The sequence below is a fragment of the Plasmodium malariae genome (assembly GCF_900090045.1).
Source record: "Plasmodium malariae genome assembly, chromosome: 7".
Lineage (NCBI taxonomy): Eukaryota > Apicomplexa > Aconoidasida > Haemosporida > Plasmodiidae > Plasmodium > Plasmodium malariae.
In genome coordinates, this window is record NC_041781.1 from 1,412,000 (window position 1) to 1,424,210 (window position 12,211).

The 12,211-nt window shown below is 27.6% G+C and overlaps 1 protein-coding gene across 1 annotated transcript; it reads right to left on the reverse strand.

Moving 5' to 3' along the window:
- Positions 1–4,042: 4,042 nt before the first annotated feature.
- PmUG01_07038000 (conserved Plasmodium protein, unknown function) lies at positions 4,043–8,977 on the reverse strand (the record flags this gene model as incomplete). Its single annotated transcript, XM_029004129.1, has 1 exon — positions 4,043–8,977. One exon carries the CDS (start codon positions 8,975–8,977, stop codon positions 4,043–4,045), a length of 4,935 nt encoding a protein of 1,644 aa, XP_028860850.1.
- Positions 8,978–12,211: the final 3,234 nt, after the last annotated feature.

Consider the following 12,211-nt stretch of genomic DNA (forward strand, 5'->3'; position numbering starts at 1 on the left):
ATATACATATACATATGTATGTTGTTATCTATGTATACCTACCTATATATACATATATAAATGCTTATACTGTGGTGAGACACGTCAAAGGAGACAAGCACGCGTGCACATACATATATACGTATATAATCTTATACATGTATACATATATATATGCATACATATACAAACATATACATACATATATATGCACATGCATGTAAACACTTTCTTCGAGTTACATGAGCACATATTTTAATATTTCAAAAAATTAAGTTGATATATTATTTTCGTTTTTTTCGACTTATCATTTTTCCAGAATACAAAAATAATTCACTTTTTAAAAAAAAAAAAAATTTCAAAGAGAATACCTTACACACTACTACATAGTAGTGACAATGCGATACATTAAGCGAAAATGGAAAACAAATTTTTGTTTTACTCACCCCAAACGTACGTGACATATATACGTACGTTACGCATATTCGTACTCACTTATATGCGTACATGTGTACATATATACAGAACAAAAGGAGTAAATTTCCTCTAAATAAATTCAGTTTTTCAACTTTTAATATATACACACATATATACATATATATATATGTGTTATATATATAATGTATTATATATATATATATGTATTATATATATATATGTGTTATATATATATATGTATTATATATATATATGTATTATTTATATATATGTATTATTTATATATATGTATTATTTATATATATGTATTATTTATATATATGTATTATTTATATATATGTATGAATAGATAAAAAAAAAAAAACTCACAGAATTAACGCTCCGAACGGAATAGGTGATTATTTCTAACTTCAAAAAAAAAAAAAAAAAAAAAAAAAAAGCAGTAACTTGGTAAATGCACATGGTACACTGCTTACATTATACAAATTTGCATGAATTATAAAGCTCCTTAAATTTTCATTTGTTCCTTTTGTTTCCTTTTTCAATTCTTCCAATCATCATTTTGAATTTTTATGGTTTTGTTTATCCTCTTTCAAATAGTGGAGCGTCCAAAAATGGCGCATTTGTAAATGTGTTGTACCTTTTAAATGTGCTTCACAATTTTGCTACTGTTTATTTTGTTGTTTTGTTAATTCATTCATCCATTAATTTTACTTTATTTTTATTTATTTGTTTTTTATTTATTATTATTTTTTTTTTTTTTTATTTATTTATTTTTTACTTTATTTATTTTTTACTTTATTTATTTATTTTTTACTTTATTTATTTATTTATTTATTACTTTATTTATTTATTTATTTATTTATTTATTTATTTTTTACTTTATTTATTTTGTTTTTTCTTTATTTATTTTATTTTTCTTTTTTAACTTTTTTTTTTTTTTTCGTACAATTCCAATTTATGTAGATGCAGGATTGTGTTAACCATAAATTTTTACTTATCTAAAATATAAATATTCTTGAAACATGACATACGTATTTTATTTTTTACTATTTTTTTTTGTATTTCGAATGATGCTCATTTTTACATAAATATAAACAATGAAAAGGGTCATACCCAACTGTGTATTCAGGTAAATTATATGGATGATTGTATAAGCACATAACACACATTATGCGCATACTCGTGTATGTATGGCTGAATGGTCGTATGGGCATATATACATATAAATATTCACATTTGTAAAACAACATTTCAAATCATTTTTCCTTTTTTTTTTTTTTTTTTCGCTTGTTCAAAGAAAAAATGTGCCCAACAATATACACACTGTAGAACGTTTTTAAAAAGTTCCATTTTTACAATAATTAGACGATATAGTGTACATATTGGTGATTTCTTTTTTTTTTTTGATTCGATGTTTAAAACTTGTGCTATTATAAGAGCAAACCATTTAATAAGTTCTTGTTACGCTCTTCAAGGTCTGACTTCACTGTTATGCTATTAGTATATATATATGCCTATACGTATATATACACATATGAGCACATACACATGTATACATATGCATATAGGTGAACATACACATGCGTACATATACGCATACGTGCACATACATATACATCATTCACCGCACAGTCAGATGATACAAGACAACACGCGCTTAGAAATAATCAAAAACATTTAACAATTCATTTATGGGTTTACAAAAACATGTCCGCCTTCTCCTCATGTGCGAGATATAAAATAATGAAAAAGTAAACAAACATCAGGCATCATTAGGTATTATCTGCTGTTACTATTTTTCACCCAGTTATGTTCATTTTCTTTATACTATTTTTTTCTTTTTTTTAATTTTTTAAAACTACTATAAAAAAAAAAAAAAAAAAAAAAAAAAAAGCAAACTGCTAATCGTGTGACGCAAAATTGAATATGCAAAATGCACAAGGAAAAAAGCAAAAAGCATAAACGCGAATTTTACAAATAATGGTTCATATTTTGGCAAGTCTTTAATTATACTACATAAAGGAATAAAATAAAAGAAGAAAAATACTACTTTTTTACTAATTGTATGGCACATGTATGTTTTTTTTTTTTTTTTTTTTTTTTGTATTTTCATTTTAAATTTTCACAGACCTACACTCCATACGTACATGCGCATATACCCACACTCGTGTGTACGTACGTACGTAACACAAGAAAAAAGTGGGGATAATAAAAATTTGTGCTTTTTCCTCAAATCGTCTGTAAGCGGACGTGGCTTGACGAGTGCACGTGCGCACATGTATATATATACGAACATATACTTGTACCTGTATGGACAAGCTTTGGCGTTTGACACGCATATATAAGTCCAACTACAGCATACAACACGCAACATAAAACTTCTCACTGATATGCTGCAAATGGTACTCGCCTCTCCCATGTTACGATTACACATATAAAATACAGTGTCTATTTATTAGGATCAAAAACAAATTGGCAGTTTATCCATTCTACCTATTTTTAAAATTTTTACTATTATTTTATTACTATACTATTTCGTTACTATACTATTTCGTTACTATACTATTTTGTTACTATACTATTTTGTTACTATACTATTTTGTTACTATACTATTTCGTTACTATATTAACTTATCACTATATTAATTTATTACTATATTACTGTCTAACTTTTTTATTTTATTACTATATTGTTGTATTCCTGTTTTGTTTTATAATTCTGTTATCATTTTATTTTTCTATTTTTTCTCCTTTTTGTACATTCTGAGGATACTCAAATTTTAGCATATCAAATTGGGGTAATCGTGGTTTTCCTCATTTACTATTACAAAATTTTCCCCATGTGTTAATAAGTAAATTTGGCAAAAATTAATTTATACAAATTTATTGTCAATGATTTTAAGTGATATAATTAGCACCTCTCCTTTATCTCCTTTCTTACATGTATAAGATGTGAAGAACTGTCTTCTTATAACACAGGATTGTGTACATACATACAAGTATACATATTTCTAACATGATTTCGATAAAATTTGTTGATTTCCATTTTTTAATTATTTTTTCTACGCCTATAAAATAAATCTGTTCCACATTCAACTCTTCTTGGTTCTATTTGTGTTTACTTTTTTTTTTTTTGTTCATACTCTATTAAGAAATATTCCCCTTACGTTGTCATTTCAAGCAGAAATCGAATTAAAAACGAAGATAAACACGAACAGAAACAAATACAAGAACGGAAAAAGGAAGAGATAACGAAACAGACAACAAAATAGACAAAGAATCAGCCTATGTGCTAACACCTAATAGTTCAGCACATCAAAATGGAGTAAATAATAAGGAAGTATTCCGAATCTATCATCTCTCCCCGGAAGAAAAAAATAGTAATAAATGAGCGAGTGGATGAATGTAATACGCTAGGACTTGTTCGATCGTTTACTCCTTAATACTACGTTTTTCTAGTGGCCTAATCTCTGTGGAAAAAAAAAAAAAAAAAAAAAAAAAAGTATATATTCATACATATCTACATTCACACATACATATAAAAGCATGTGCATCCTCGCATGGAAGTTTTATTTTATTTTTATTTTTTTTTTTGAGAGATGCGGATGAACGCGCCATTTCCTCAGAAGTGATTATTTTCATCTGCATTTGAATATTTATGTTCATATGCATTTTCATTTTTATTTTCATTTTTATTTTCATTTTTATTTTCATTTTTATTTTCATTTTTATTCTTATTTTCATATTCATTTTTTTTTTTTTGTTGTTGTCCTTTTTGGATCATACGGGTGATGGGCCACTTAAAATTGGGGTTGGGTAAAAACTCCCCCCCAAGGAAGGTGTAAGAAATAAGATGAGAAGAAATGCCTTGAAGAGTTTGCTCATAATGATAGAGTCTTCTGGTTAGTTCAGATAAAGCTATATTTGTAACAATGCAAAAATTATATTTACGTATTAAGTCGATACAAAAACTGTAATAATTTTCTAAAGGTTGGGTAATCAAATATCCTAACATACGGAGATGCTGAAAAAATAGTAGGTCCTTTTTCGTCAACATCATATCTGCATTGTCATTACTATATACTAAGTCGTTAGTATTTACTACGTCGTTAGTATTTACTACGTCGTTAGTATTTACTACGTCGTTAGTAGATACTTTGTTACTACTTACTCCGCCATCTTTCATTTCGCGATCATAAAAATCATTCGGGTTATGGTTTACTTTTGAATATTTCTCATCAGAGCTGTACTTGTTACGAGTTGTTATATATTCCTCAGGTATAATAATCTTAACATGATAAGCTTTAAATCTGTAATAGTCTAAAACCACCTTTATTCTATATATATCAAAATATTTTATGTAATTATGTTGGTATCTCGTACCGATGTTTTTCCCATCTATTATTATCATCTTATTAGGTACATGGTTCGATGGCGAAATTTCGTCCATTTTATATGTCCTTACAAATTGTTGATCTACTATGCTATTTGTACTTTTTTCTTCCATGTACATGTATTCACTAGGTTTCTCATTTCCCACGGTACTATGACTTTCTTTATTTATGGTAATCCTACTTTGCTTCCAATTTTTGCATTTGTAGCAGTTTAGCAGCGACTCGTTGCTGCTGGCAATGAGGTTACTGCTGACGATGTGGCTACCACCTTCAGTACTACTTTTTGTAATAGGACTACATCTTCCCGCCGTGCTCGTAGAACGAGCCCCCTGGTAGTGAGCATCCTTCGCCAAGCTCTTCAACAACTGTTCATGCCTATCACTGTCGCTGTTAACATTTTCGATGATACTGCTCCTCTTTTTTGTAGTGATATTATCTGAAAAGGAATCTTCAAAGAATGAATTTTCCTTGGAACATACTTTCGTTAATTCGTTCGATATATTCATTATTTCATTGAAACCATCTTTTTTATTATGGTAATCATCTACATCATTATACAAATATTGATCATGATTTCCCACTTTTTTTATATTATCTAAAAGGTCATATTTAGTATGTTCAACTTGACTTAACACAGTTCTTGTATTCCCTCTGCAGTTATTATAGTTCGTATTTATAGTTTTATTTTGTACATAATTATTACAATTTTTCAAAAAATCTGCAGGACTCTTACTTATGCAATTTGTGTAGGGATCATTTATAGATGAATTATCATTCCGTTCATAACTTCCATTGTTCCCATTATTTATTTTATTGTCATCACTCCGAGAGATATTACATGCCATTTTCTTCGTTCCACTATCGTTACGTACACCAATCACATCATCTTCGCGCTTTATACATTCTTCAACGACCTTCCTTTTGATTAACTTCAAGTTGAGACCCTCTTTCCCATAACTATCTCCACGACTGTCAGTTTTACGGACATTACTACTGCAACTACCACTTCTACTTCTTCCATCACATCGACTTGCGTAACCCTGGTTACTGTTTCCACCACTTAACCGGACAGACGAATCCAACTTTCTATCATTCATTTTTTTCACGAATTTGATGTAAGGCAAGTCTTCATGTGTTTTCTTCTCCCCTTCGTTCCACTTGATCCCTTTACCATTCAATGCCAAATATTTTTTACAAAGGCTTAGAAATTTTTCATTTTCCTTCTCCTTCATCTTTATCTTCTTCTCTTCCTCCTCCTCATCATCACTCTCCTTTTCTGATTTCTGAGTGAGGGCGAGAAACCTAGTTATTAGCACACATTCTTCCACTTCCCCGAATATGTCAAGTCTATCATCTAAAGTCCTCGTTGCCATGATGAAATTGTCCGTTTGTGTACCCTTCCCGTTCACACCAACCAGGTCGGGAGGAAATACCATTTTGTTGTTGTTACTTCCAAACGAGCTCTTTCTCCCTAACCCGTTGGTCATACTGTCATTCCCAGAAGTAGCAACATAATCGTAATTATTTTCCGGCATATAAAAATTGTTACTGTTTGAAATGGATTTTTCATATAGGTCATTATAACACTCAAATTGTATATCATCTGAACAATCTTTTTCCCTTCCTATATTTTCCATACCTATATCTCGGATGCCTACATTTATGTTTTCTTTCTCCCCCTTACAGGTTGAAGAAGACATCTTCATAAACAGCGGTTTTTTCAAAAGCACTATGTCCTCTTCATTCGAATCATCGAAGGGGTTTAAGAAATGATTTCCAGTAGACCTTTTTTCCAAATGCGCATTGTTAGGCTGCCTAGCCATTTGTCCCTCCTTTAACTTCTTAAACTGTAATGTGTTCAAAAAGGGATATATATAAAAATCTTCTTTTAATTTATATTGTAATATATTACTGTCTACTTGTATATCCTTTTTTACTTGTATGCTGTATATCAAATCTTTAATATTTTTTATTATATCATTATTGTAAATGCATTTCAAATCATTTGCGGATTGCTGTAATATTTTCGTGCGTTTTGTTAATCCATTTTTATGTTTGTATATTTTCGTTTTCCTCCTATGATTGTTACCATTACTGCTATTACTGTTGCTGTTATTGTTTTTCCTTCCATTCGATCCGCTATTTCTTCCACCATCTCTTCTACCATTGCTACTGCTCCTACCATTTGCATGGGCATATGAACATACATAAACCGTCCTCCTCCTATAGTCTTCGTAGTACTGTTTAATGAGCTTATTTTTTTCTCTCTTTTCATCTTCATTCAACTTGGTTAGATGCACATCGTTAAAATTCTTTTCATTATTTAACCAGTATAATGTGTATATAAAAACAGACAAATATTTGGAATAAAAATTATAATAAAAATATTTACATGAGAGTAAAAGTTCATATATTAAAAGAAAGGAAAAATAGATTTGTTCATTTTTATATATATATTTATTTATATTTACATACCCATAAAAAAAGCTACCTATTTTATTTCTCTCCTTTTCATGTTGATTAATGATTATATATATAATCATACTTAGTAAGGTAAAAATTATAAAAATTAAATTTTTCATCATGAATTTGTCTTCTTTTTTATTATAATATTGAATCTTTACATATTTATTAGTATAATAAATAAACTTGTTTTTTTTCTTTTCAAATTTATTCATATCGATTTTTGAAAATAACAGCTTAACAATTTTAAAATAGCTAATGTAAAAATTTATGAAAGTTTCACTCAATTCCTTTTCTTCTAAACATTTTTCCTTTTTATTTTCTCTTAGTCCATCCTTTGAACCATTTGTATTTCCTGCTGCATAATCATTTGTTGTATGCTGCATTTTCCTTTGTACTGAGTTATCCACTCTCATGTATTTATTATCACATATTTCGTTTTTGCCATTTCTAAGAGGAAAAATCTGTCCATCCTTATTTTTAATGAAGCATATACCCCTTATCGGACTACTGAGACCTTTGCTACCATGACAAACGCTCGGGGAACCACGTCCACTGTGATTGTTATGGCTCTTACAACTTCTGACAATGCCAATACCTCCATCATCCCCAGTAAATCCATTATTATTTCTCACCCTGCTCAAGTTACCTCCAGTACGACTTCTACTGCTACAGCTACTTCTAGTTCTACCATTCTGCCTCTTTCCGGTGCTTCTACTACATTTGTCAAAATCGTTGCACCCACCTCTTCTGTCACCAAAGCCGCTTTCATTTCCTTCATCATTTCCACTTCTACTATCCTCATTACTACTTTCCTTGTCTCCTTCCAGCTTCTCTAACAATTTTACCACTGTCCTTCTCTCGTTCAATATACTCTCCATGTACATAACCACTACATCCCTGTTTGGTGCTGGTTTGTGTGATATCAAGGATAAGAAATAAAAAAATAAACACTTTATTGGATTTCCATTTATAAATAATAAAGATAACTGATTGAATAAATGACCACTATACTTGTAATAATTTAAAGAACAGTAATAATTTATACATGATTTTATTTCATTCTGTTTTTTATTATCTCTAAAAAAGTAGTATTTGTATCTAAATAAATCTCCAAGAATTTTGTAGGTATTACTTACACAAATTCTAACAATGCCTAAATTGTTATATAAATTATAATGTTGTTCATTTTTTCTGTTTTTATCATTTTCTTGTAAATAAAAAGTATCCATAATATTATTTACGTAACTGTCACGTTCGTATGTATCATTTTTTACATCTCTTGCATATTCATTTTCTTCACATGTGTGAACACAAATAGAATATGTATTTTCCTTATCTATTATTTTGCTCATATATAATATGTATTCGTGTTTTTTTTCATCATATGATTTTACAAATCTCCTTAGAATTTCTTGGAAATACTCATAAGCATCATTTATCTTTATTCTTAAAATTAACAAGTATTTCCTTAACATTTTTTGATTGTTATTTTCATTTTGCAAATACCTAATTTTCTTTGTTATACTTTTTATATTATGGTAAAAATAGTACATCCATATGCTATTCAAAAGTTGTACTGCTTTTACATTATTATCTTTTAAATATTCAAAGAGCACGCTTTCTTTTTTTTTCTTTTTTTTTCTTATTTCATCTGTCATACTATTATTTTCATTTGCCCAAATTTCCTTCCTTCTCATTATTGAACAAGCGCCAACTTCACGTAGAGGTACGTCCATACACCTATATGTATGTATATATATATATATATATATACACGTATGTATGTGTGTGGGTGAATTATGTAGATCCCTTTAACGCGCAAAAATTATACCTCTAAAAAGACATCTCTACGGTCTACTTTTACTATGAACTTATATAAGGATTAACCTTTTTATTTATCGTAAAACGTATCCCTCCTCACGTAAATGTTTTAATTCTTACCATCACACCTGACTTGGTACTCCATATACATGTACATGTAGATACATACATACATGTACGTTTACGTTCCAAGTAGTTGGTTTCCCTCTGTCACTATAAATATAAATATATATATATGTGTATATACGTATATATATTTATATACACAAGCATGGAAATAAATGCGCTTTTTGGTGTTTCCCCCTGCGTTTGTATCCTTTTAAAACAAGTTTTAAGAAAAATAAATTACGCTTAAACACATCGATCACATTAAGAGTCTATTCATACAAATTTTTAAAACTTATTTCCTGCTTCCTGTTTTAGCAAATCTTCCTGTTTATTATTACATGAATAAAAAGCTTCTACTTAAATTACATTATTACTCTTTGTGTGATTCAGCCTTATCTCTTTCTATTTTAATTTAATGCGACGGTGTTACTGAGCTGTCATTGTTCACTTAAAATCCTCCGAATGACTTAATCGCATATAAATATAAATATAAATATATATATATATATATATATATATATATATATATATATATATATATATAAACATATAAACATATACGTATATATATGTTTTGTACTTGTCTATGTTTATGTATATTCTCCCCCCTACAGTTATTTAGGGATCATAAATATATAAATGAACATATATACACATATAAATATATACAAAGGAACACCTTAAGGTCTCTTAATTTTGCTTATTTTTACATGTCTTGTTAATATTATTAAGTCACTTGCAATAATTGTTATTCTAACGTTTTTTTTGTTCTTTTTAACAGTAATCTACTGTATCGTTATTTATATTAAAAAAAAAAAATAGTACACTTGTGGAAAAAAAGAATGTACATTTTTGTAACTATAAATTCTTCTTCAACTATGGCATATGTAAAATTAATTTTTTATATTTTGTATGCTTCCATATATTTCGTATGCTTCCATATATTACGTATGTTTGCATTTATTTCGTACATTTCCATTATGCATTTATTGTATGTTTCCATATATTATGTATGTTTCCATATATTATGTATGTTTCCATATATTATGTATGTTTCCATATATTTGCACGTAGTATAAAAATATTCTATAAATGAATATTCCTATACACTTCCAAAAAACTTAAAAAAAAAAATTATAATTTAAACTAAAAAAAAAAAAAAATAATAAATAAAAAAAACGTAATTTTTATTTCTCAGTTTATATATGAATAATACATATAGAAAAATTACTTAAACATAAAAATAAGTAAAATTTACAAAGAAAAAAAAAAAAAAAAAAAAAAAGAAAAAGAAAAGCTTCTTTTATATTATTTTTTACAATTATATCTTCTGTTATGTCTATAAAAATGTTTTCTTATCTTTCTATTTTTACCATCTTTTTTATGTTAATCTCTTCACATTTTTGTAAAATATTTATTATTTTTTTTTTTTTCCATTGGGTACTTTTCAATATTTGTTTTCCTGAATAAAATTTCGAGTATATTTTATGTTCATACTATAAATACAATGTTTAAATTAATTTTTTTTTTTTTTTTTTTTTTTTTTAGTAAGGTTTATAACTTTTTAGCATTCTGTAACTATATATTACTGTCCTTTTATTTTTTTTTTTTTTTTAAATATAACCTATTTTATTTTTATGCGTATGGCCAATCATACATAATAATACAGTTGGCCGCAAAATAAGATTATAGCAAAGTTTTTCATAGAAGGGTGTACACAAAGTCATCCTTGCTTTAAAGGTTTACATATATATATATATATATATATATATATATATATATATATAGTAAATAATTATGTTTGTACCGGTTCAGTTATGTATTACACCTATATGGGTTTCACAATGCAAAAACATAATTACTTGGAAGTATAGGTTATGATGTACAATGTGAACAATTAAAATGAAATAAAAATTGGAACAAAATATAGCAAAGTAAAACGAATTATAGCAAAATATAACGTAATATAACGAAATATAACGAAATATAACGAAATATAACGAAATATAACGAAATATAACAGCATATAACGAAACATAACACAGTTTAACGAAATATAACGATATATGGCTATATATATCAAATTATAACAAAATAAAACAGAATAAAGCAAACATATGTAAAATAAAAGATAAACAATTTTTCCCTTAAAGGATTAAAATGAGCACTAAGTGTTTACACCCCATCTATGGTATAATTTCAATATAAGCTTAATAAAAAGGGGTTTTTATATTAAGGCTTATTGTTTCATATTATCGTTCTTAAAATGTAAAATAGAAGCCACGTTACAAGTAAACGTGGAGTTATATTCACGTTTAGTAATTTTAAAAATACGTGCATTTATACATATATATTTATGTGTACGTATGCATTTATGTATGTGGGTATGAGCACTGGCACCTTAATATTTTTATTTCGATAAGGAGTGAAAAAAAAAAAAAAAAAAAAAAAAAAAAAACACCACTATAACGTTTTTTGTGAAAAGGTGTCCACTCCTATGAGTGCGACTCTAAATTATTATTGCAATCATTACACTGCAAATTAAAACCTCTAAGTTTATGCATTTTAACACGCACATATATAGATACAAATAAATGTATATATTTTGTGCAGCTAAAATATATATATTATTTTCATATTTGCTTAGATATTACGATATACCAAAGAAACTAAAAAACTTATTTCCTGTTCATAAAATTAGATCTGTTTTGGATGACATGTTCATAATTTTTTTTTTTTTTTTTTCTCGAAAAAGGAACTAGCTATTATCATTTTGGCGTAATAACAATTAATTTAAATACAACAGAAAAAGGCTACTAATATATTCACAAGAATATAATGTATATAACCATTAAAAAAAGAACATACCCCTTAAACATATGCGTACTTGTATGTGTATAAATACGTATATCTAACCATTCATTTTCCATTTGTTAATATTAATGCACAATTTAACTCATAAAATTGGCATAAAGCTAATCGTTTGTTCCATTGTTTAAATG